The sequence below is a fragment of the Alexandromys fortis genome, unplaced genomic scaffold, assembly GCF_014885135.2.
Source record: "Alexandromys fortis isolate MF-2015 unplaced genomic scaffold, M_Fortis_MF-2015_v1.1 scaffold_13, whole genome shotgun sequence".
Taxonomy (NCBI): Eukaryota; Metazoa; Chordata; class Mammalia; order Rodentia; family Cricetidae; genus Alexandromys; species Alexandromys fortis.
This window is the reverse complement of record NW_026067908.1, coordinates 11,357,595-11,383,882: the sequence shown is the minus strand read 5'-3', so window position 1 is coordinate 11,383,882 and position 26,288 is coordinate 11,357,595. Positions and strand designations below refer to the sequence as shown.

Below are 26,288 nucleotides of genomic sequence, written 5' to 3'. Positions count from 1 at the left end.
CTTTCTCCCAGCATTCAGTTTAGTTTGCCCTGCCTACCTCAATTTTACCCTATCACAGACCTAAGACAGTTTCTATTAACCAGTGGTATTCACAGCATACAGAGGAGAATCCTACATCAACTTTCCACTTAAATTTTTGTAACAGGGTCTCTCACTGAGCCCAGAGTTGATTGGATATGCTGGGTCTACCTGTCTGTGCCATCCCCTCACCCTATTCCTTGTTACAGTAAAACACCACAATGCCTGGTTTTTGCTTGGGTGCTGGACATCTAAACTGGGGTCCTCATGCTTGCACCTAGGAGGCAGCTTACTGACTGAGTTCTCTCTTTAGCCCAGAAGGTCAGTTCTTAATACTGAGTTCTTATAACCAAAGAGAAGCTGGAAGATGTTACCATCAAGTAAAAAAAAAACACTAAATATGATCTCTTTTTTCTGCATTGCCTCTGGTAGTTTGTCCTAGGCAAGTCCTATAACCGGCTGTCTGTTACTTTTCCATTGCTGAGATAAGACACCATCCAAGACAACTTAGAAAAGAAAACATTTAATTGGGGGCTCATAGTTCCAGAGAGTTAGAGTAGTGGTGGAGAGCCTGGCGCTGGATCAGTAGCCAAGAGCTCACATCGAGAGAGAGAGAGAGAGAGAGAGAGAGAGAGAGAGAGAGAGAGAGAGAGAGAGAGAGAGAGAGAGAACTGGGAATGGCTTCACCTCCTCCAACAAGGCTACACCTTCTAATCGTTTCCAAATAGTTGATAGAATTGGGGACCAAGTATTCAAACATAGGAGCATGGGGGGGTCATTCTCATTTAAACCACCATATCTGCCTACCCATGGCTCTAATTTCTAGAACCCTAGGAGCAAATTCAGTCTGTGAAAAAGACAATGGATGCTTTACACACAGACACTTGGATCAGCCCTCCAGCACACACAATGCCACCCACTTGTTTCCATACGATGGTTCTCAGAGAGCCGCATTTAGGAGGCAGGAGCAACAGGAAAGTTAGCCTTGCCTAGCCATATTTAGGAAGGCAGGTGAGTACTAAGGACTCTGCTTCGGCTTTCTTTTCGTTTTTATTTTCGCTTGTAATGGAGTCAGAGGGATTTCCATAGAGAGACAGATAGAACCCTGTGGGAGGTCAGAGCAAAGGCCTGAAAGTAATACTTGCACTTAAACTCTGGGTCGTCGCTCATCTCTGGGTGACCTTCAGCTATTTGTTGCAATTCCCTAAGCCTCAGTGTTTGTTACCTAAAATTCGGTATTAAGATACTACCTCCTACGGATGTCCTGGGATTAAAGGATAATGAGTCACACAGACTGAAGGTAGACCCCAGAGTACGGTGCTGGGCACACAATAGCTGGTTACAAACCAAGTCCGCTGCGCCCACGAGGTCGAGCTATTGTTACTAATAACATCGAGGAGAGAGAGTTAGGCTCAAAAGGCAGTTGCCTCCTTCCCAGATCTCTGTCAGGCGGAAAGTCAGAGTTCTCGAACTTAAAAGGGACTTTGGGTGGTGGGTGGGAGGAACCTGTAATGCGTGAGACCGAGACCGAGTGGGCCGAGGTGGGGAGAATGGCAAAAGAATGCCTGACCGGCCATGAGAAGGTCCCAGTAGTCTCCTTCCCAGGTCAGGCGGGTCCTGTGGAAGCCAGGTCCCCAGCGTCCCAGGGCGTCGCCCCGTGGAGGCGAGGGAGAGGAGGGGCGGGCGCGGGACTTTCCCCGCCTCCCTCCTCTTTCCATAAATCACCGCAGCCGCGGCAGCAGCGGAGCCGGGAAGTGTACGGAGTCGGAGCGCAGCGTGGTGGCACCAGACACCTCCCTTTCCCCCGCTGCTTTCTTTCCTTTCTCTTCTCTCACTTGGATCTTTTAAACCTCCCTCTCCTTCCTCGCCCGGAGTCCGCCCCAGCCGTGCCTTCGCGCAAGCACTGGTGGCGCCGCCGCCGTCTCCGGGCTGCGCCGAGACTCGGGGAAGCGAAGGCGGCGCTGCTCAGCCTGTGCTCCCAGCCGGCCCGGCCTGTGGGCGTCGCGGTCTCAGAGCCGCCGCTGCCGGGCGATGGTGGCCGCCCGCGCGCCCGCGCTGCAGCCGGGCGCCCCCTAAGTTTGCCAGCCACCGCCGCCGCGCCGCGGAGCCGGGAGCGCAGGAGACCGGAAAGTTTGGCGGGCTGCGCCTCCCACGGCCAGCGCCTGGAGCCGGTCGGCGGGGAGTGGCCGGAGGCGGCATGGCCCGCGAGCCCAAGGAAGAGGAGACCGTGAGGCCGACCGCTCTGGTCCGCCGCTGTCCCCGCTGCCCTGACTGGCCTGGGGCCCCGCGGCCACCCGTCTGGCTGCTCTGCGTAGTGGCATGCTGGATCCTGGGAGCCGTGGCCGACGCCGATTTCTCCATCCTGGACGAGGCACAAGTGTTGGCGAGTCAGATGCGGAGGCTGGCGGCCGAGGAGCTGGGGGTGGTCACCATGCAGGTAAGGGACCCTCTTGCGCCGCCCCACTTGCAGCGCTCTCCGCCTGCACAGAGTCTCTGGGCTGCACAGAGCCTCTGGGCTGCACAGAGCCCCAGGGCATTGCAATGAGTTCCCTTGTAGGCTGCGGGATCCTTCGTCTCCTGCACTCCTTCACATCGAATCCTCTCTGTCCCGTGTACTCATCTGCCGCTGCCCTCCTCTGCCGAGCTCACCCACTTTGCCTAGCACAGCCCCCACTCCGTAGCCCTGGCCCCATTATGTAGGCAAGGGATTCTCCGCTCTACCCGCTGCTCCTTCCCCAGTTTGCACTCTCTCCCTTCGCAGATTTGTTTTCACCCGGCACTCCTGCAAACTCCTTTTCCCTCTTTGTGTCCCCATCCCAGGGCAGAGCGTCCCGCCCGACGCCGGGCATTCTCCAAGGCCCCACCACTCCGTCCCCCTTGAAACCTTCCAGCGTCCTAGAGGTCCCTGGCGCACGAGTTGGCGAGGGAGGGAAGGCAGAGCGTCCGCCGAGCCGCAGGACGACCAGGGTCCGGGCTGCCTAGCAGCCGGGGTTTGCACTCCCTACCCCGCCGCTTTGGGGGAGGGGACGGGCTGGCCTGGAAGATCCCCAGCTCCAGTCCCTGAGGGGACTCTTTTTGTTGCTTTCCGTTCTTGCGGCCCTCGGTCGCGTGCTGTCTGCTGTGTAATTTTTGGTTTGTGTGTGCCTTTGCTGGGAGGGGGAAGGACAAGGTGAAGGGCTTCCATTTTTCCCAGCGTGTTTACCGGTTCGGCCTTTCCAGGGTTGTAGATTAATTGCCTTCGGCTGATAAGGATTTCTGACAATGCTACTAATAACCCACAGTTGTAAAAATTGCTAGACAGCAACCACCTGGAGATCCTATCGCGCCGTTATTCTCATCTTGGCGGAGAAGGCCCACTCCTTTAAGAACTGCCGAGATGACATTCCGAGTACGAAACCAGCGAAACAGACTAGTTCTGTAGACTCTGCATTTCTGCAGTAATGGTGTCGGGGTTGGTCTTCGAAAGACCGAAGTTTTCAGGAATGTGGTCTCAATAGGTTTCTGATTTCTAACCTAGACTGACCATTCCACCTCCCACGGGCGAGGTGTTTTTGCGTCTCTTTGGGATTCAGGTTTCTGACGGCTTTCTTTTTAAAACCTCCTCCCTCCCTGGCCCCCTAAAAGGTTGCAGTTTGCTTAAAGCTAGTTCCACAGTTCTCCTCCACGCTAGCTTTTCTAAGGTCGGTGTGATAATTGCTGGGAGGTAAATTTTCACTTACTTGCAGAAACCGGGCCTGACATTCAATGGAGTGGGATTTTCTTTATTTCCACCCTAACAGCTACTCTTTGAAAGTGCATCTCTGGTTACTTCCTGTCACCTTTTTTACATTTAGGTTCAGTTTTAATTTCTTCCATGTGCATTTTCTGGTTCCTGACCAGAAGGGCTTTTGGAGGCAAGGAAAGACTTCCAGATTTGCTTTGCATTGGTGAATGCGTTAATTTAGACACAGAATTGTGTTTTCCCACAGAGGATCCTCTTTTAGCAAAAGGGATTTCATGTGTGGCAATTTGAAGTTTTGCTTTCAGGATTAGGCGGCCTTTGCCACCTTCACCCCACCTCTAGGGCAGGATGAGGGATGGCACCCCCTCCCCTTCCTGTAAACTGAAGGCTTGCTGTTTCTAAAATTCTGGCAGCAGTTTTACTGTTTCTCACCCTAGTCCTTGACAAAAGGTGAAATCTGATCCCGAGACATTGTCATTCAGGTAGGGAGACACTTTGGAAAAAAACCTCGTGTCTAAGTAGGGGGTGTGTGTGCCCAAATGGCCCTTTATCTCCTCCCAACTGGGGTCTCTCTAACACCTCTGCAACCTCACTGTGGAAAGGGACCTCCTGTGGACAGGGTTTTGTCTGGCCAAATGTAAAGTGGCTTCTCTCCTTTTTTGAAAGGGAGGTGCTTACTGTATTTAAATTCCTCTTCTGAGCGTGGAGCTGCCACTTGCTCCTATCTGGGAAATTGCAGGGAGAGTCTCCTTATTGCAAAGGAGCTAGATTTGCCAGCTTTGGGAGAAGTACTTGTGCATAACAAATCCAGTGCCTGTTAGACTTCTGGCTTTTAGCATAGAGCATGTGAACTTTGGGATTTGTTCGGTGAGTCTGAAATGAATGTGGGCCCTTTGCCCAAAATGAAGATGACATGCCCTCTGTTCTGGAATGTGGATTTGGTGCTTCAGGGACAAATAGCCCATGTGGCTATTAAGTGGAGCTGGATGACTTCCACACACACACACACACACACACACACACACACACACACACAGTTGAGACAGACTTCAAGACTTTGCTCCTTTGCAGGAAGAGAATGTCTGCCCCTCCCCCGCCCCCCCAGTGAAGGGATTGACTTGTTTTATTTAACCTTGGCATTTTATGAGAAACTATCAGTAGACCTGTTAATTTTTAAAGCTAGTTTCCAGGCCTTTTAAGTCGTTTTGCTGTCGAAATTTTCCAAAAGCAGCTCTTCATTTGGAGAAACGGTAGAGTAACTTCCCAGTGAGGCCCATTGCTTTGCTGGAGCTCCCAGTAGCTGCAAACACTGCTCACTGGAGACTGAGCAAGGAAACTCGCAAAGGCAAAGCAGCCTTCCCGTGACACCGTTCTTGTGCTCGCTCCTCGAGAAGACTGAAGGGCAATCTGTCTTACAAATTGTCTTGGAAAAGTTTTCCAACTGAGGTTGCCTGCTCGTGTTTTTGTTTTGATGCTTTTGTTGTTCTTTTTAAAAATAACGACCCCCATGTTTAAGCAATGAGGTTTGCACTAATCAGTTTTCCTGGGAAAGCTGCCACTGAAGACTGCCTCCCTGGTGGCAGACATCATAGATCATGAGTGAAAGTCAGAAACCTAATCATTGTCTCCTCAGGAGTCTGGTGACCTGAAGCCATGATGCTGGGTTGTGGGGAGCAGAAAGGAATGGTGTCAGGGAGATGTGTTTCGGCTTACTCTTTTATGCAACAAGCTTTGGGTGGATGTGGAAAGAGCCCCAGGGGTGTCCCTGAGATCTGGATTCCAGAGAAATCTCTTGCTAGCTGGGTGATTTCATTTGTCCAGTGGTTGGTGGCAATTCTTTTAAGATGTGCTGTGTGAATTCCCAACACAAGAAGGCTATCACTGTGTATATATAACACATGCCACTATGAAGCGGTGACTGAGAAATGTTCATGGATGTGGTAGTTTTTAGCTCGGTGCTAGGTGTTTGGGGAATTACAAGAAGATATTCCTACATTGCCTTTTTTTTAAAAATATTTTTATGGTTTATTTAACTTTATTTTATGTGCATTGGTGTGAAGGTGTCAGATCCCCTGCAACTGGATCTTCAGACAATTGTGAGCTGCCATGTGGGTGCTGGGAATTGAACCCAGGTCCTCTGGAAGAGCAGTCAGTGCTCTTAACCACTGAGCCATCTCTCCAGCCCCCCTTCATTGCCTTTTAAGGGGTTTGCCTTAAACACTGGTTCTCAACCTGTGGGCCGCGACCCTTTGGTGGGGTTTCCGAATGACCCCTTCACAGGGGTTTGCTAAACACCATCTGGAAACACATATATTTGCATTATGATTCATAAGTAGCAAAATTATAGTTATGAAGTAGCAATGAAAATGGTTTTATGGTTGGGGTCACTACAACATGGGGAACTGTATTAAAGGGTTGCAGCATTAGGAAAGTTGAGAACCACTGGCCGTGAAGAAGAGGTAGGATTGTGCAGGTAAAATGCTTAATTCCCCAATGCCTGCTTGTTAGAAGGCTTATCTACCCTGGGAGCTATTTCACCAGGCATTTTATAAGCCCACTTAACATTATGTGACAATTGAGGCTTCCTAACAGCAAGGGTCTGGCTTGGTGCCAGTGTGCCCGCCTTGGTGTGAGCTCTGCTGTGCTGGGCGCTGCTTGCTGTGAACTTGGCAAACACAGCAGCAGGTTGGTCAGACAGCTGCTGTTTGGGGCCTAGGGAGAGAAAAGAGGAGGGGATTCCTTTCAGAAAGAGTTTCAGAAGTGCAAGGTGGAGCTTCATCTCAGAGCAGCCGCCAGGATGAGGTGACTTCAGGCATAGAAGGGCCTGGGTAGGCAGAGGTGTCTGTTGAAGACAGCAATGCTGTAAATAGCCTTCCTGTGCAACAAGACAGTGTCGGAGCCACACAAACCATTGCTCATTTTGGTACATCTCTAACACATTTGGAGTAGAGGGCTTCTTCTTCGAGAGGGCTTGAGGTAGACTCTGTTGGTGCTAAAAGATGGCCAAGGCCTGGTCCCCACTCCTACCCCTTTGTCTCTTAGTGGTGGAAATAGACCCGAAAGGAAGCAGAATGATACACAGGATGAGTGACAAGGCCTAGAGGAGTCAGAAGGTACTGGTGAGCACTGTAGCAGAGAGACGGGTGGGGAACAGGGTATCACAGGGCCACAGAATAGCCCTCTATTCTGTGGTGATCTAGGAAGTTAGCTGCTTGGGCCTCTATAGTGGAATGTTCATATACAGAGGCTGGCCCTGAAAGCGGAAGCAGCAGCCTCAGCTGTGTGCAGATCAGACATCTTCAGACACTGCTTATATCTTTGCTGGCATCGGATGAGGAGGCTGATGTAGCTCAAGCTTTTCCCAGAAGGCTGGCTCCGACTCCACCTCCCTGTATAGATCCTGTGTGGTATCTCATCTCTTTGGCTACCCTCACGTATCTGTGGTGACTGGTTGGTCATAGATGTTTCAGGGGCTGGACTGCAACCATCAGCTGATTCAGTCAGACTTAGGTGAGGCTTATATTTTCCTCTAATCTGTGTACCATCCAAGGCATAACCTGGTTTTGATTGATTTAAATATATATTGATGCACTACAGACTGTTTTGGAGGAAAAACAATGTTTGCAAATAATGTGGATTAGTTTGTATGTTTGTATAAAATCTTAGTGGGAAAATTGTTATTTCTTCCTCCTGGAATTGAATACTTGGAGCAGAAGAAAGCAGAGCCATTATAGGTGACTCTGAGTTGAACTTAAGAATGGACCCAAGGAAAAACAGATTGAATGACTTTTGCTGACTGCTGTTGTCTTAGTGCTGGCTGGACTTCCTCCGCACTAAAGCCTGCCTTGGCTGGCGTCGTGCCTTGCGCTCATTAGTTTCCCTGCCAGCCCTGTACTTGGGCTTGGGAAGGGGAAGGCCATGGTTTCACACTTCATAACACGTCGGTGCTATTTCTGGTTGCTGCTTGCCAGGTTGATTCCTTTAGCCTAAGTGGGTAGGTTAGGTGAGAGTCTTCCGAAGCTCGCCTTTTGCTGGGAGGTGGAGTGAAACTCACTGTGGCTCTTTCTGGACTCTGTAAGAATCTGCTGAACCTCAGAGTATCATGGGGGCACCGGTGACAGCAGTTTTGACTCAGCCAGTTATTAGTTGTGTAACTTCTTCCCAAATGTTATTAAACCCGTCTGAACTTCCTTGTCTTTTCATTTCATGTGGTTCACAGGAGGAGGTATATTTTCAAGAAGAAGAAGAAAAAACACACAAAAACTCCAACGAAACCAAAACCAGACTAGCCCAAGGCCCTGCAGAAGAGCATTTAATAAACAGAAATATAAATATGTAAAAATGGGCGTGGTCTGCCTAGTGTGAGGTTAGAAAACAGAATGTAGAAGCATGCAGCTCCTGCCAGAGCCAAATGCCCATCTCACCCTCGGATACCAGGTTTTCAAAGCGGCCATGCTTCTGTTCCGGAATTTCTTGGGGATCATGTACAGACCTCAAGCTTGTGCCGGCAAACCGCCCTCTGGGGTGTCTGAAGAAAGTACTAAGTGTGCAATTTGTACTTATTTACTCTTAAACTTGTTGAAAAGTTGTCTTTTTTTTTTTCATGTACAAAACCAAAGAAAATAGTGTTAAGAGTACACACATCTCTCCTCCAGCTGAAACCGCTGCTGATCACTAGTGGGTGACCAGGCTGGGTCTGCTGCTGCCTCCACCTGCTCTTCCTTTCCGCCAGGTGATAGGAAACCAACTCCACATGCTGAAGTTTTGTTTGTGGCATTTCAAATCGCATTACAATTTAATTTATTATCGTCGTGAGTGTTTGGAAGTGCTTTCTTTCTTTGGACTTCCTGTTTTGTAGGATTTTAAATAGTTAGTCCTTTTGCCCAGCGACCAGCCCTGAGGGTAGAAAACCTCTAGGTCTCCCCCTAGTAACATTTTCTGTCCCTTGTTTTCCTGCGTATTTTCCCACGAGGCTGTGATGGTTCTTGTTTTCTTGTGGTTGGGATTTAGTGTAGGCACATGTGTGAACCACATCTGCCCGGTTCTGTGCCCGAGTGATTGGGGGATAAGAACAAATTGTTAAGTGGGAGACCTTTGAGGACCAAAGAGGAAGAGCTTCTCCATTCACCTGTGTGTTCTGAGTAGTCTGTGACTGCATGCCTCGTTGTACAATTGGGGGCTTCAAGATGCAGGAGTAAGGGGCGTGTCTAGCATCTTCCATCGCGAGTTCCCTTCTCCTTAGGAAGGCTACACCATCTTAGGCTGTCAAGACAGAATGGAAAGAATCGCCATGATTGTGATTTACGGCCCTTTCAGGGTTGCCACATCTCCTGTTTCCAAAGGTCAGCTGGGCAGAAGGAAGGAAGTGGGCTGGGTATAGGTCAGTAGGAGGGAGTGGGACACTGCACTGGAGGAATTGCCAGGGCTGCAGGAGGGTGGAGCTACTTTGTGCCCACTCTGGTTGCCCAGAGGCAATCTGGGGACACTGTCCAGGCTGGTGCCATTATCTCGCTTTGTTTTTCAGGAGATGTGGAATAGCCTTGCTTCTTAAAATGATAGCAATTGGTTCAGATGAATTGTAATAGTAAAACAGGGCCAAAACAAACTCATTGCAGGCAAGATTGAGCTAGAGGCCACTCACTGGTTAGTGTCTGGGATAGAATTATCAGCGAATTCTGGACGATAAAGGCAGTTCTGTGTGCAGGGTATGGGGAGGATGCTTTCTTTCCTTCTTCCTTTTTTTAAATATTCATTTATGTTTGTCTGTGTCACATTTGCATGTGGGTACCATTGGAAGCTGGAAGAGGTCATTGGAGCCCTTGAAGCTGGAGTTAGAGTTGTGGCCTGGGTTCTGGGAACTGAACTTGTGGTATCTGTAAGAGCAGCCCATGTGCTTACCCCTGCTGGAAGAGAACTTCTGTGCAGTCCCAGAGCAGAAGTTTCTGATGACGTGTGCTAAAGTACCTTGCCTTGAGAGATGACTTCAGATACTTATTCAGTGTCTCTTTTGTGCCAGCCGCTCTGTTAGGCTTGAGATATCAGTTAATTTACAAAGTGACCCAATTCTAAGACGCCTTCTGGATGCTTGAAGAAAGGGTGTCAGGGGTGTTTTATGTGTCTGATGGGGAAAGGGTCTAGCCTGGGATTAATGGAAGTTGGGAAGTCCAGGAGTGGCCTTCCCAGAAAGCTCCTGTTGAAGAATGGAAAGATGGTGGCATTAGGATTTGAAGTTTAGTGCGAAGGGAAGAAAGGGCATGGGATAGGTTGGGCAAGGAGGGAGGAGAGGTCAGGTTGTGGGACCCCCTAGATCTTTTTAGCAGTCAAGACTTTGTTTTCGACAGGTGCCAACATCCCTTTACTCATACTAGCCTGAGTGAGAAGGGAACCTATTGCCTCTGCAGTTGTGTCGCCTAGGGTAGATCTTCGTGCCGGGATAGATGACGGCCTAAAGAATGTGGCTAGTACCGTATATCTCCTAATGCTTGTCTTTCCAAGTAGAGCCTCCTGCTCTTTCAACATAGCTGGCAGCATCTTACTGTCTAGTTCAGAACCAGTTGCTTCATGTGCCTTAACCCCTTGGGTTGGAGATGGTGTGCTCTGGGAAAGGAATCCAGAATCTGGAGCAAGCCTAGAACACAGGAAACTCAACGAAGAGGTTTAAGACTCAAACTGTGGTGGCCAACACCACCTGCCAGGGCCTGCTCCAATTCTGTTTCCCATATCCCCAGGTTCAGTTCAAGGAGAGCCAGCCTGCTTCTTTCCAGAACAGTACAGAGCCAAATGCAATAGCCTTACCCTCCATAATGTTCTGTTGCACACACTGTCTGATCGTTGGGTACCAAGGCTGAGACAGTCAAATAAATTGCTCTTATTTGTAAGTGACTTGTTACCTGGAAGCTACAGACCAATGAGAGGCTAGCTCACTGGAGATTCTGCTAGGGATACGTTGTAGCTTCTGATCATTCTCATGGCCCAATACTATGGGAGTCCCATTTCCCTTTGCCTTGAACGGGGAAAGGAAGTTTGACTCAACCCCAAATATTCCTCCTTTAGAAACTGTTGAACTCCTTTATGGTTGAGATCATGAAGGTGATGGTTTAGCTTGGTGCTGATTAGATGATTTTAAGTTGTCACTTAGTACTTAAAAGTCAATGTGCCACTAAAGGAAGTTCAGAGGTGCTGAGATTTACAGAATGCTAGCTACTGTTTTCAAGGAACAAATGTAATTGATTGCTTGCTGATTACTGTTACTACTAAATTAACTTTTTATTCAAAGGAGAAAGTAGGACTGGAAATAGGGCTCAGCCGTAGGGCCATTGTCTGGCATTCATGAGGTCCTTAGTTCAATTCCCAGCACCGCAAAAGTAAAGACATAAATGCAACAACAAAAGGCAAAGCATTAAACAGGGTTTGGGTAAGAACAACTTTGGTCCCTTAGTGTTTGTTTATGTAAGAGCCACAGAAGGAAATGAACTAAAGGACTTACTTAGATCTTTCCCCTAGTTATCGGGAATATGAAGTCCTTCCGCTAATCTTTAGTGGACCTTGCAGTGCTTCTGTGGAGGAGTCTGACTCGGTGGTGACAGCCTAAATGACATTTGTTATTGGAACATCTTTTTTAACCCTGCTTTCTTTTTCTGAGCTCAAAGATGGATTCCTCCTTAAACTTTCTGCAGCCCACTGAGTTCATTACAGTCTGAAAGCTCCTGCCTCCAAATCCCTCGTGGCTCCAACTGCAGAGTGGCTGTGGTCCCCATTGCCCTGGGTTCCATGCACAGTAGAAGCTCATGCCCTACATTCTTATCTACAGTGGTGTTTTCATTCTTTTCCAACCAGAACCATGTTTAGAAGACGCACAGAGCCCAAGACTATGGCCCCTATTTTCTTGACTTCCTTTGGATTTTTAGAAATATAAGTTATATTATTTTGCATGGAATATTTAAAAGATACTTCGAGGCTCTGGTGGAAGGACAGTTTTTTTTAAAAAAAAATCAGCAAGCCAGTGAGAACGAATGTGAATTTTTAATTAGGCTTTGAGTTGTTCCTTCAAAGTGCAGAGGCCTCATTAGGGATGTAAGTCTTGTTGCATTAGCAGAGACTGACGTGCCACTTCAAACGCGCAGGGTGCAGCTGTCCAGTGCAGATAAAAGTCGCCAAGTGCGGCAGAGCAAGGTGGATCGGGAGATAATTAGCTGTCCCGCATTGCTGCGGTGTGGAAGAGGCCTGCCAGTCAAGGCGGGAAGGGAGGAATTCCTAAGAGGAGAAAATCCAAGTGTGTCAGGAAGCAATTTGGAATCTCTTCAGCTGTGGTGGAACTGATAAGGCCCATCCTAGGAAGCAAGGCAGGTGGACTCTACTGTATGCTGGCCGACATCTTTATTTTCCCCTCCTTCCATCTCCTCTCCTTCCCTTCCTCCAAAGAATGGTCAGAAGTGACAACCCACAAATACACTGTTTCATCAATCTGCTCCAACTCCATTCCTGATATAATTAGTTTAAATAGTCTTTATAGTTCCACGTCACTATGTTGAGTTAAAAACATCACCGAGAAATCATCACACCTCGGCAGTTACTGACTGAATGACTGAGAAATAAGCATCTGGCTGGCTATTTGTCTCTTTGTTATAAATGTGAGCTGTTTATAAAGTGTCTCAGGATACTTGTGTGCCCGCTAGAGGTGGGATTGTGTGTTTTAAATATTTCGCTCCCCCCCACCCCCCTGATCTCAGAATATCAAAAGCATAGAAAGGCCTATGGAATCTTGTTTATCCTTAGTCCTCACTAACTCATCAGAGCACCGTGGGCTGGTGGCCCACTTGGTGCCTCTGCAGGACACTGCTGGCCTCCTGTGCTGTTTGCTTTTGCTGTCTTCTGTCTGAGGTGCAGCTTGACAAAGGAGATGCTGGATTGGGTCAAATGCCTTCATCAGCTTCTCTGGGTGAGAGGCTCGTGGCTGCTGTTGCAGTGCAGTCTTTGGACTGTTCTGTTCCCTTCCCAGAAACTATCAGAAAAAAAGAATGAAAGAAAGAAAAAAGAAGGAAGGAAGGAAGGAAAGAAAGAAAGAGAAAGAAAGAGAAAGAAAGAGAAAGAAAGAAAGAGAAAGAAAGAGAGAAAGAAAGGAAGAAAGGAAGAAAGAAACAAAGAAAGAAACAAAGAAAGAAAGAAAGAAAGAAAGAAAGAAAGAAAGAAAGAAAGAAAGAAAGAAAGAAAGAGAAAAGAAAATACCCTGGGAAGTCCGAGGAATTTTTGGAGGGAGACAGTCTTGGCTACTCAGAGTTGACCTCATTGTTCCTCCCTTGATAGGAAGAAATGGTGGCCTTTCATGAGTCTTAGGCAAGATGAACCTGTCTGCTGATGATAAACACCTGCTATAGGCCTTTGACCTTTCTGGAGTTACGTGTAAATGCAGGTGACCATGAAAGCAGCATGTGGTAGCCCAGGCCTGAAATCCCAGCACTCAGGAAGAGGGGAGATGGATCAAGAGTTCTAAGTCATCTTTGTCTACATGGTGAGTTATAGGCCGGCATAGACCATATCTCCAAAATAATTGATTAATAATAATAATACGTCAGTAAATAAATAAACTAAAAATAGAGGTGGCATTTTTATTTGCATACCTATCTCTCATATTGAAGTTAGATAAGCCTGGTAAACAGTTATAGAATGACGAGGGGGATTGCTGGAAAGCAATCACCCACAGGATAGAGCCCAGACTCACTGATCTGGGGAGTCTTAGGGTGGTAAGCTCTGTCTGCGACCTACCTTGAGGATCCCAGAAATGAGGTCTGGACTGCAAGAACTGCCCAGGGCCTTTGAATGGTAGACTTTGTATCTCTCTAGTAGTTACTAGTCCAAATTAGCCTTTCCCCCATTGTGTTTATGTCGGTTTCATTAACCCTTCTAGACTTACTGGGAAATGGTTGAGATCTTGCTACAAAAAGATTGAAAATACCTCAAATATCTCCATGATCCAGAACAGTGTCCAGGATACGAATTTCCGAGTATTAGTGGGATTTGATGTTTGGCTTCTTCGTGGTGGCAAGAGCTGGCTATATTTAAGAGCGGGAGAAATTTCTGTACGTTTGAACTCTTTTCTCACAAGGTTAGAACTCATTAGGTATTATTTGATCTGTGGACTCCTTACTGAACACCGACTGTGCCCCAGACATTCTTCCGTTGTTTCCCTTTTGACTTCTCACAGGCAAGCCTTGTGTTAGTCAGTGTTTAGTTCTAGGCCTTGTTTACTGATGCTGCCTGTGAGAACGGGGGAAGGTGTGTGGGAAGGTGACCAGCTCTTAAGATTGGAGCAAATCCATGGCAGGCCACTTGTTTCTCTCTTCCAATGTAAACAATCCCTGCGGCTTCCAGGAAACATAATACAAATGTGGCCACTTGGTTCTTAGGCTGGAATTAAAAAGACGAACCCTCATTCCCTGTGTAATTCTTTTTCTTATTAAAATGAAAACCTTCCAGGACCAACCCTGACTGCGGTAATAGAACCCTGCCATAGTGACTCAGGCCTACTTCCACCCGCCTGTCCCACCTACCTGTAGTTTTTGGCTTATGCATATTGAAATGTGTGGTGTTTTTTTTTTTGAGAGAGGTTCTCACTATATAGCTCAGACTGGCCTAGTCTAGGGAATCCTCCTGCCTCAGCCTTCCAGTGCTGGGATTACATGTGTTCTTTATAAAGGAGGACAGTTTTCACTTTTTACTGAAGCTTTGACAGTTTACCATAGAATCTCTGTGTGAACATCAAGCATTTGATCTAATTTAATTTTTATAAATACAAATATACATAGTTACAGATACAAATATAGATATAAATACAGATACGTATATAATTTTTTATTTTATTTTTACAATTAAAAGTAAACCTGATTTAATTTTATAATTAAAAATAAAATTTTGATTTTTATTATTATTATAATATAAACTTTTCTGTTGCCATTTACACTTTTGTTTGCACTTATTTAGTGTAAAGGCGGGCATTTCTGTGCCATGGCGTGAGTGTGGCGGTCAGACACTTCTCTCCTTTTACCATGTGGGTCCCAGGTATCGAACCCAGGTTGTCAGGCTTGCTGGCAAGTGCCTTTCCCCACGGAGCTACCTTGCCAGCTCTTTTTTTCTGTAGAGTGTTTGTATGTTCACTCAGATGTGCTTTTTATTCTTCCCATATGTGCCCGTTCTGCTGCTACAGGTGGGTGTTTCCGAGTGGATGTTGTCCTCCCCAGGAAACTTCCTTTCATTATTTAGAAAACATCATTGTCTTCTCCAGATCTGTGAAGAATTTTGATGGGATTTTGATGGGGATTGCATTGAATCTATAGATTGCTTTTGGTAGAATTGCCATTTTTACTATGTTGATCCTCCCAATCCAAGAGCAAGGGAGATCCTTCCATTTTCTGGTGTCCTCTTCTATTTCTTTCTTCAAAGACTTAAAGTTCTTGTCAAATAGATCTTTCACTTTTTTGGTCAGGGTTACCCCAAGATATTTTATGCTCTTTGTGGCTATCGTGAAAGGTGATGCTTCTCTTTTTCCCTCTCTGTTTCTTTATCCTTAGTGTATAGGAAGGCAACTGATTTTTTGGAGTTGATCTTGTATCCTGCCACATTACTAAAGGTGTTTATCAGCTGTAGGAGTTCTTTGGTAGAGTTTTTGGGGTCGCTTATGTATACTATCATATCATCTGCAAATAACGAAAGCTTAACTTCTTCCTTTCCAATACGAATCCCCTTGGTCCCCTTATGTTGTCTGACATCCAGGATTAAAAAGAAAGAGTGATAATTGGGATACATATACAGTCTTCATCAGAGAGCTGTGAAGTTTGCAGTCCTTATCTGATCAAGACAGCATTGTGTAGAATTAGAGGTTACCAGAGCCTGTGCAGGTCTCTAGGTTGTGTGAGTCAGCCAGTCTGTTATGGTCTGCGGTTCAGCCCTGGGCGTGTAGCAGCACACTTCTAAGGATTCTAGGAAGCAGCCAGAACAGAGGCCCTGCCTTGGAGGGGCCTGTAGACCTTAGAGGGGAAAAGTCAACATTTAAACATGCAGCGCTAAAGAAAGATGAGAGACCAGGACTGACCACTTCGTGTGCAGATAGAGCCGGTTAAGACAGCCTTCACAAACAGTTCTTGGGGTGCTGATGAAGAGTGGCTGGAGAATCTGGGCAGTTGTGTGAAGGGAGCGAGGGCCTAGAGATCTCCAGAGGGAGGACTGGGGGAAGGCAGCAAACCAGGATGGGAATGGGAGCCAATGGAAGCCAGCTGCATCTTTATGGAGGTCCTTGTCTGAACTTTATCCTGGCCGGTATGGGGAGCCTTGAAGGTTTGAAGCACAAGATTGTTGAACTGACTTCTGCTTTAGAGTCATTTTGCCTGACTGGTTCATCTTGCCTTTCTATTTTGACTTCCCCAACCTCTGGTTGTTAATGTAAGCTCAGGCTGTAATAAAATGAATCCAGTAATTACAGGCCTCCAGAGGTTACACCCTCCTGCAGAAGGTCTGTCTTCCCTGCTCACTGAAAGATGCCCCAGCGAAATCCTGCTAAACACACTCTCTTTGGACATTAGGAGTTCTGTTTCCATAAACATATCCCAGTTATGCTGATCATGGTGGTAAATGCTTTTAACCCCAGCACTCAGGCGGCAGAGGCAGGAGGATCTCTGAGTTCAAGGCTAGCCTGGTCTACAAAATGAGTTCCAAGCAGGCCAGGGCTACATAGTGAAACTGTCTCAAAAACCAAAAAATAGCTAGGTGGTGGTGGCTCACGCCTTTGATCCCAGCACTTGGGAGGCAGAGGCAGGCGGATCTCTGTGAATTTGGGGCCAGCCTGGTCTACAAAGCAGATGCCAAGACAGCTATGACTATTATGGAGTTGATCTCTTAGAACTGGGTGGATTCAATCTACATTTTAAGATTGCTGCATAATCCATTCATTTGGGCAAAAGGCGGGATGCAAGTGGCCACTGTAATAGCTATTGTCAACCTTGGGGGAGGGCAATAAAATAAGGGAAAGTTTTTATCCTTTTTTTTTTTTTTTTGGTTTTTTTGGTTTTTCAAGACAAGGTTTCTCTGTGTGATAGTCCTGGCTGTCCTGGAACTCATTCTGTAGACCAGGCTGGCCACACACAGAGAACTGCCAGCCACACTCACTGCCAGCCTCTGCCTCCCGAGTGCTGGGATTAAAGGTATGCGCCACCACTGCCTCAGTACTTTGGATCATTTTTGACTAGCATCTTAGTTGTCCTGGATTCCCCACCTCCTGGATTTTATTCTTTATATCAATGAATGCTAGTTCTGGTAGTGCCACACACCTCTAACCCATCCTAGCAGTGGGTTAGATGAGTCAGGAGGATTGTGAGTTCCAGGTCAGCTTGGATGAGTTTACATCAGGGTGGTGCAAAGTGGCGAGCATTCAGTGGGAACCATACGTCTTTTAGCATTGTAGCTCCCTGCATTCAGTGGTGTTTGGGAGGATGCCTTCCAGCCGTGCTGGGCAGCAGCTGTGAGCCTCACTATAAGGGATAAGGGAAGCCAGTATGGACCCTCAGTGTTCTGGGTTGCTCAAAAACTCCATCGTGGTGTTTTCTGTGTCACATCCCATCATGTTGACAAAACACTCTTCCCCAGCTATGTATGCAGAGGTGTGGACCTGCACGTCCACACTCTCACACACTGTCGCTTTGTGTCAGTAGTTTCGCCCAATTGTGTGCTTAAAAAAAATATTCTGAGCACATTTAGAAAATAAAATACTAAGACTGCTTTTGATATTGTATCTCCCTCTCATGATGGATTGATTGGGATATAACTCACGTGTAAGTTGATGATCATCTCTATTTCTCAAGCACCTGTTGAGAAATCTCAGGGATCATAGACTAAGGATGGTGCTGAGTTAACGTGGGTATCTGGGAAGTTTTAATCCAAGTAGCTGTTGGAAAAGCCCCAGGTCAGTAGGTAATGACGCTTCATTTCTTATATTAACACATAAGTCTTAACTTTTTTGTAATTTGTTTGTGCTTCAGAATTGCTAAGACATTTATGTTTGAAAAATATTATCACAGATATAGTAACACTGTACAAACATTTTGTAGATGAATAGGTTTTTAAAACATCAAGTGGCAAATATTTTTATAATTTGTGAATTCTAGTTTCCACTTTTTGACCAGTCAATTTCTCTCTTCCCATCTCTAGTTTCTTCCTTGGCTGTGTGTATGTCATAATTATATCAGAGGAGTTATAAATAGAATTATGAGTAAGGTGTGTGTTTCAAACAGTCTGTAGTAACTCATTGAGCTATCAGAACTAATCGTAATGAGTATGTATTCAAATGAACACAAACACAAATGTAATCAGTTATTTTTGAGACATTTACAAGGCAGTTGGTGTCTGCCTCAAACACTCAAGATTCTTTGTATGAGGTCTCTCATCCTGACATAATAAATTGTTATTAAGGAGATAACATGTGAGAATTATCTTTTTAAAGCTTATCTTTAGTTATACCCACCTCCAAATTTGTCTTCTATCTGCTGTGAGTTAAGACTCATTATTTTAGGACCATGGTGCATTTCTTACGTAACTTTGATTTGGTGTCTTGATCATCAGCTGTTGAAGTGAAGGTATTACATTGCTGCTTCCCAAAATCCACAACACTGAATGGGCATGTGGGCAGCCTGCTGCAAAGACTGTGTCACGCCATGATTTTTCCTTCAGCACACCAGCATGTTCATAAACCCGTGCACCTCATTCAGTGAGTTGAGACGTATCCATCCTGGATCTGTGCAAGAGATGGCAGAACCTACAACCCAAACCTGGGCATTTGTAGGTGATCCCTGCACATCTCCTGTAGACTTTAAAGACTTTAGAAATGTCTAGGTTATTAACAATCCACAGTACAACATTGCTTAGGGAATAGCGACGAGAAAAAAATTCCACACATGTTCAATACAGATGCCAGTTTTCCCAATATGTTCTAGTCTCATTTGTTGACCCCTGTAGACTGAAGTTTCTGTCATGGCTGGTAGCTGCAGTCATTCAGTCCTAAAGAAAGACACAGAGGCTTATATTAACTAATTAATATAATTAAGCTTATAAACTGTTTGGCCTATTAGCTCAGGCTTATTATTAACTAGCTCTTACAACTTAAATTAACCCATAATTCATGTCTATGTTTAGCCACGTGGCTTGGTACCTTTTCTCAGTGAGACATTTTTATCTTGCTTCCTCTGCGTCTGGCTGGTGACTGCATCTCCCTGCCTTTTCTCTTCCCAGAATTCTCTTAGTCTGGTCTCCCTGCCTATACTTCCTACTGGCCAATCAGTGTTTTATGGAACTAATATGAGTGACAAATCTTTACAGTGTATGAGAACATTTATCACACAGCAGACCCCAAAAGTGTGGACCCTGCAGATAGGGCTGACCATATCTACCATTTCATTAGAATTTGATCTTTTATGGTTGGCTCCTTCAGTTATAAGTGTTAAAATTATATAGCTATTAGTACAATAGCTATTACTATCACATGATAATTCTAAGTGTTTTTCTCCACATAGCGTTCACATTACTACATATGTCCTTGCAAACTCTTAAATTTTTGTATTGGATCAAATTAGCCAGGAAAAAATGAGTAAATAATGAAGTAAGTAATGCTTCATTTAGTATGTATTAATATCTGCTTCTAGCCAAGCAGTAGTTGGGAACCCCGATGTAGAGTAGTTGATCAAATATAGCCTGGTTCCCGCCTGGACTGGGGCACACATTCTGCTGAGGTTAGCTGGTAAGCAGGCTGTGAACAGCAGGGATCAAGGGTCAGTTCAGGGAGATTATTTATATGCAAAGACTCTGACTTCATGGATGTTAATGGGTCATGTGCCTTGGAGGACCAGTTCTGAGGACTTAACTGGTTCATACTAGTCTCCTTAAACTGTATTTCTTAGTTCAGACATCTTCAAATGACTCACAAGTAGCCTGTAAACACTTACTGTGCTCAAGTCTTCCTCTGTGCTTCTTAGAAACCTGTAACTTGGTTTCTTATTTTTTTTTTTTATAGTTGTGCTGCCTGCCATTTTCTTGAGACTCCTTCTCCTATACACCCCCAGCCCTGCCAGGAAGGCTGACCTGGTAGCTCTGTGGATGTGCTTTTGAAGGCATAAGTCCTGCAAGCTGAAAGCCATAGTTTAGTAATTCAGAGGGCTTCCCTGCTAAAGCAAGCCCAGTTTGTAGCATGCTGACTTCCAACGCGCATTCTGAAGTCAGCTTTTAGAGACATTCAGAAGTTATGAAAGCAGATCTTGTTCTCAGAACAGCTCACAAAAGCTAGGATAGAGAACCTTGGACTTTAGTCCAAGCTTTCTCACTGTCCCTAGGAACCTCAGGCCCCTTGTTCTAAAAATCGGGCAAGCGCAGGCATGGTGGCACATATCTACATTCCTGGCACTCTGGAGGCTGAGGCAGGAGAATCAGAAGTTGCGATGGGGTGGGAGGTGGGACGGATGACATGGCTCAGCAATTAAGAGCAAGGATTGTTGTTCTGAAGGTCCCAGAATTCACACTGGGCAGCTCACGACTGCCTGTGACTCTACGACCGCCTCTGGAAGCCTCTGGAGTCCTAGGGTACCTATATACTCATTCACATACCCACATGGAAACACACACATATAATTAGAAATGCAGTAAATATGTTTTTAAAAGTTGCAGTAGTTTATTTTTTATTGTTAATTTGACAGGTTCTGGAGTCACCTAGGATACAAACATCTGGGCATATCTGTGAGGGGATTTCTAAATTGGGTTACGTAAGGTCAGAAGATGCACATTAAATGTGTGTGGCATCCATGGGTTTGTAAACAAGGAGACAGGGGGCTGAGCGTCAGAACCCATCACTGTCGGCTTTCTAATAGTGAGTGCATGTAACCAGCTGACTCGTCCTCCTGCTGCACCCTTAAATGTTGAGTCTCCATAAGCCGTTCCTTCAGTTGCTTTTGTCTTGCGTTTTGCTATAGCAACGAGGAAAGACGCTAACACAGAAAACCGGGTTCCAGGATTAGGGTTGCTGCTACGATAAACCTGATCACGTGGAGAAACGTAGCGGGGAAGGCCTAGCTCATGAGGCTTCAGGACCAGGAACTGGGATGGAGGCTATTTATGTCATATTCTGGCAAAGGATCCAGTCACATTTTGCTTATATCCTGTGAGCTTGAATGGGGCTGATTTAATAGTAAGTAAGAGACTAATTTGTTTGGAGAAATCTCAAGACGGAATTGGGCCCAGGCTGTGTCATGGTGACTGCTCCCAGCTCTGATCCAGGCCTACAGTGAGAGAGAGCAGCAAGCAGAGAGAGCCAAGGGATATGAAAAGTATACACTTTGGAGAGGCAAGTAGCTGGAGCGGATTTAAAGGTACAGATAAGGCAGATGGGAACAGCAGCTGCAATTGTTGAAGGGGATTAGCCTTATTCAAGGGAAATCTAGTGTTCGGCCCTGGGACAATAGGGAAGGTCCCAGTAGGGCAAGACCCCACCCACCTAAGGCTCCAGCTTATAAAAAATGCAAATTCATTTGAAAAGATTCTAAGCTGGATCCCCTGCTTGAATACACCGCCAGAGAAACTTGTGCAGCCTCAACCGCCAAGACCTAGGGAAGCCATTATGGCTGCGTGGGTCCAAGGGCACTACATTACATCTCGAGCTGACAGCAGAACTTCGCATGGCTCGTGTGGCACCCGTTTTAGGGGTGTGAAAGATGTAAGGATAGAAAAGGCAGTCATGGAACTTGCACGAAGATTCCACAGAGCTGTTAAAGCCAGGAGGTACGTGGCAGGGTCAGTGTCTCTGCAAGGAGGGCCCGACTGGCCCTTGTGTGAATCTGCGAAGCTGGAAGCCCAAGTTGCAATCCGGGCCCCAAATGTTGGACATGCCAGGACCGTGGGACATAACACTGGGGACAGTTGCAGGCGTGAAATGGAGCCTGACCAAGACAAAAGTTAAGTGTTCTGCAGTTCGTAGATCTGGAAGGATGCTGCTATCCAAGCCCGTGGAGCCCAGACGAGTCTATCATGACCCCAAGATGCTACAGGGTTTTTGGTCCCATTTTACCTGCTGTGCCTTTATTCTTCTCATTAGAATGAGACTGTTGACTTTGTGCCAATGTTTTCTCTTATGTAGCTTCTTTCTCCTTCCTTCCTTCCTTCCTTCCTTCCTTCCTTCCTTCCTTCCTTCCTTCCTTCCTTTTCCTCTCTTCTTTCTAGTCCTCCTCCTCCTTTTCTTCTTCCTCTTCCTCCTCCTCTTCTTCTTAATGGACATTTAGTTAAAAGCTTGCTTTGTGTCTGAGAAGTAAATTTAGGCTTTGGAATTTTAAACAGTGTTGGGACTGTTAAAAATTCTCGGGGATTTTTAGACACGGACCATGCATTTTGTATTTGAGATGAAAATGAAACCATAAGAGGGAAGGGTAGAATATTTTACTAAAGAATTTTTTTTGCATTTAGTTTGTGTGTATGTGTCTGTGTGCTCATGTGCATGCGTATGCTATAGCACGTGTATGGAGGTAGAAAGGCAGCTGTTTTCTCTCCTACCGTGTGGGCTCCTGGGAGTCAACTCAAGTCAGCAGCTTTGGCAGCAAGGACCTTCACCTGCAGATCCCTCTTGCTAACCCTCAGTATCTTAATTTGGAAATGATGCGCTTGAGTATCATGTTAACAAGTGGGTGGACTTGTCTTGCTTGTCCACTCAACGGATTTAAAAGTACCGGAAGTGTTCCTTTGTGAGTGTCCGTGAGGAGGGTTCCAGAAAGGTGAGGAAGAGAGACCCACCCTGAGTGTGGACAGAGGTCCTGGACTGCTAGGCAGTGAGCCAAGCATCAGCAATCATCTCTCTCAATTCTGACTGGAGATGCAGTATGAACCAGCCCTCTCACCGTTCCTACCGCCTTGCCTGCGTGCAGTGATGGACTTTATCCTCAAACCGTGAGCCACAATAAACTCTTCCCTGCCTTAAGTGGCGTCTGCCAGGTGTTGTGTCACAGCGCCAGTAAGAGCGACACTATTCAAGTTCAGGGCCTGTCTGAAAAATAAGAGGCCGGAGGGAAAGGGATACGTACGCCCAGGGATCGTGTAGGGCCGAATGAGAAGGTTTATGGTAACACTGAACGTAGTGCCCCATGCTAGACGCCTCAGGAAGTGCAAGCCTCGTTTTCCTGGGCAGGCAGATGTGTTAGGTTTTCAGAAACTCAGTGTTCTGCACCTTGCTTGCAGGTCTTGACGGATGGAAGCATCCTGGGTGTGTTGCTGAGAAGCGAGCAGGAGAGTGAGCGTCCTGGTGGTGGGAGGGCTGGGGAGGGCAGTCTCATAACCCAGCAGCTAGCTTACTGTGTCTTCCCCTTCTCGCTAAGCAATAGCTGGTTGTTACATGACTCGACGTGGCCCAGTGGACCATGCTGACGCCAAATGTCACTTCCCAGTGGCCTTGTCCTTAGACACAGACCACCGTACCTCAGCTTCTGCTCACTGCTTTCTGTACTTTTAGCTTAGCCTCAGCCCATCAGTGATGAGTAACTATTAGGAGACATTTTTGTTTGGCACTCAGCAGGTTTTTTTTTTGGGGGGGGGGGGGGGTGGGTGGGGAAAAAAGGTATGTTTAAAACACTTGAAGAACAAAAACAACCCTCTCCCTGGTCCCACAGGTCTGACTGGGCCTGACTTCCTCTTGAAATGTCTCCCTGTGATGTTATGACTTAAACTATGGAGAGCCCTTTGATCCAAGCCCAGAATTTGCTGGCCACAGGGTTTTTGTTAATAGAAAACACTCATGCACCTCTAGGGGGAAGAAATTAAAGCACATACTTCCTCCTGTCTGACCTCTGAACTCTTGCCATTTACTTCAAACGGCTAAATTAGTGAGTTGTGGTAGCACCCTCTTCAGCCAGCCTGATTTTCAACTTCTTTTCTCCTCCAGCTGACGAGCTTCCCCTTCAGAAGGTGTGTGCTTCCTTGGAAGTCTGAGGGGAGCCGGCGTTCTTGAGGGGGAGGTACCGTGTTCCAGGCAGTGAGATTCAGCCTCCTTTGTCTTTTAGGAACTGTTACAGAGTAGCTGAGCCTTGTCTGTGTCTTAGCTTTGTCTTGACTCTGATTTCTTTATCTGTGAAATGGGGACTTAGTCCACCTCAATGGCTAGAAGTGAAAATCATACGAAAGAATGTACTTCAGAGTTCATTATGGGACCCTAGAGGTAGCTAGGTGGGTTACGTTGTCACACATGCTTGGTGACAAAGAGCTATATCCAACTGCATACCCAGCCATCCAAAGGAAAGAAGGGAATGGAGACAGGACAATAGGCTGGAAATTCAAGTCTTAAGTGGACGGAGCTCTCGGTGGTCCAGACGAGATGCTCAACATGTGAATGCCATGGTCCTATCCAGTGTACAATAGTGGCTCCTCTGTTTTTTAAGGACCTGTCAAGGACTGCCATTTCCTAAACCAAAATTAATAAAGGCCTAGAGAGGTGGCTCAGCCATCACTGTCTGCACTTTCAGAGGTCCTGGGTTCTAGTCTCAGCCCCCACGTGATGGCTCACAGCTGTTTATAACCCCAGCCCCAGGGGATCATACACCTTCGTCTGGCCTCTGAGGACACCAGGCACGCATATGGTGCATAAACACGCATGTAGGCAAAACACCCATGTATGTAAATAATTTCTATTGTTTTTGTTTTTAATTTTTATTTAACAGTGTGGCATCTTTTGTTGCTTTAGGATCATAGCCCGTGTGGTACACTTGATTTCCTTGAAAAACTTTCATTTGAAGCTCTGCTAACTCGCCTGTAAGTTAAAATGTGTGTGTGTGTGTGTGTGTGAAAGGGATGCAGCCATTTGAAACAAAAGATGAAGAAAATGATTTGTTTGGGTTTCTTTCCATGTAGTTAGCATCGTGCATTTGGTGGATGTTGAAGATATTTTACCAATACTTGGAAATTTTCTTTTAGTGAAGCCCCACTAGCACTCTTTGTTGCTTAAAGAACAAGAATTTGTTTTACTACCGTCAGCACAGTATAAGGAAGGAAAGCCAGCCTGTATTCGGCTACCCTGGGCCCGGATACTGCCATGGCCATTGCAGAACAAGTCTTTGGTCTTAGGTGTCCCCTTCCTCCTTCCAGCCTTGGCCTATGTATATGGTCCATACATAGGGGTAGGTTCAGCTTGACCTCATTCATCACACTCTCCCAGAGGCACCTGTACCAGGATGCTCTGTAGCGCCTCATCCTGCTGCTAAGCCGCAGCGGGATGCCTTTTCTTGAGAACTAGTGCCAAGGGGCTGGTCTCCACATCACCAGAGTGGCTGTAGCTGTAAAGAAGACACCCGCTGCTGGCTTCTTGAGCACACCGTCCACTTCTTTATCTCTAGCAGAAATGCATCCTCGATCCCATTTTCCTTTAGCCTGGCTTGATGCGGGGACGTCACAGAAGGCAGCGTTAGGAGAGGGAAGTTGTGGGTTTGTTCTTGACCTCATCATGGCGTTGCCTTCTCTAGACAGTCCCCAGACAGCTGCCTCGGACTTTGCTTCCTAGTTCAGCTTGGGTGCTGTTAATTTGTGACCATTTGGAACTCTTAGACTTCTCCTTATAAGATCCTTTGTGGTTGAGACGGTCCACTTTCCACGAGCACTCCAAACTGCAATAGCGCCCAGGACAAGAGTAGGTTCTCGGAATGTGCCTCAGGAATGAATGGGTGAGGGAATTTGGAAGCGAAGCCCTGAGCCTCCACCTGCTTCCTTACCAATAACATGGGGATCTAGAATGCTGTCTTCACAGAGTTGTTAAGTGAAAGTCCTCTGAAATCCCTTTGTGAATTACACAATAATCCCTTCATGAACTATGGAGCAATTTCCCCATCTTACGAGAGCTGAAATACATGCTTCTTGAAGGACAGTGACTTGCTGTTCTATTTCCTGTCTATGGTACACAAGAGGCTCCATGACTGTGAGTGTGCTTGCGCTTCTATAGCTTCAGGAGGAAGCAAACCTGAAGAGAAGACGGTGAAGCGTTTAATCATTCATTAACCAGCAGCAACCTGCGAGTGGCTTAATAATTTAAGTAGACAGTGTATTACCGTAGCACGTATTTCTGAATCCGTGGAGGGTGCAGGGTGCAGGGTGCATTTTATTAGAACCTGACTATCCATAGCTGTGGGGCAGTGTGTACAGGAGACGGTTGTGCCTCTCTTCCTGACATATGGAAGAAGGAAGCGTAGGCGTGCAGTACTGAAGACACCTCTCTGGACCCCAGCTGCCGGGAGCCCGTTCCCAGAGCATTTTCTCTAGATCTTTTCCCCTGGGAATTTCCAAGGAGTGGAAGGTCACCTGTTGTTAATTTTAAATCCACACCCCCAGCCACACACCCCTTTTCTCCTTTCTGCTCTAGGCATCAACACTTTTGTGGGGCTGTTCTGTGAGCCTGTGGTCCTCATAATCGCCTTAGAGAAGTGGATGAGTCCGCGAGGCCCCTCTGTGAAAGTATCCTTTGTGGAAGGACTCTTTGTATATCTCCTTGCATCCCAGCAGTCCC

At 46.4% G+C, this 26,288-nt stretch overlaps 1 protein-coding gene across 2 annotated transcripts in view; it reads left to right on the top strand.

Annotated features, from left to right (window-relative positions):
* The first annotated feature begins 1,785 nt into the window (after positions 1–1,785).
* Cachd1 (cache domain containing 1) overlaps positions 1,786–26,288 on the top strand; it is a 235,074-nt gene continuing 210,571 nt past the window's right edge. Inside the window, exon 1 of one of the 2 annotated variants that reach the window (XM_050136118.1) lies at positions 1,786–2,455. In XM_050136118.1, coding sequence (XP_049992075.1) covers positions 2,216–2,455 — 240 coding nt within the window. In that variant the 5' untranslated portion in view covers positions 1,786–2,215. The remainder of the gene's footprint in view (positions 2,456–26,288) is intronic. The other variant, XM_050136119.1, reaches the window with a different exon arrangement.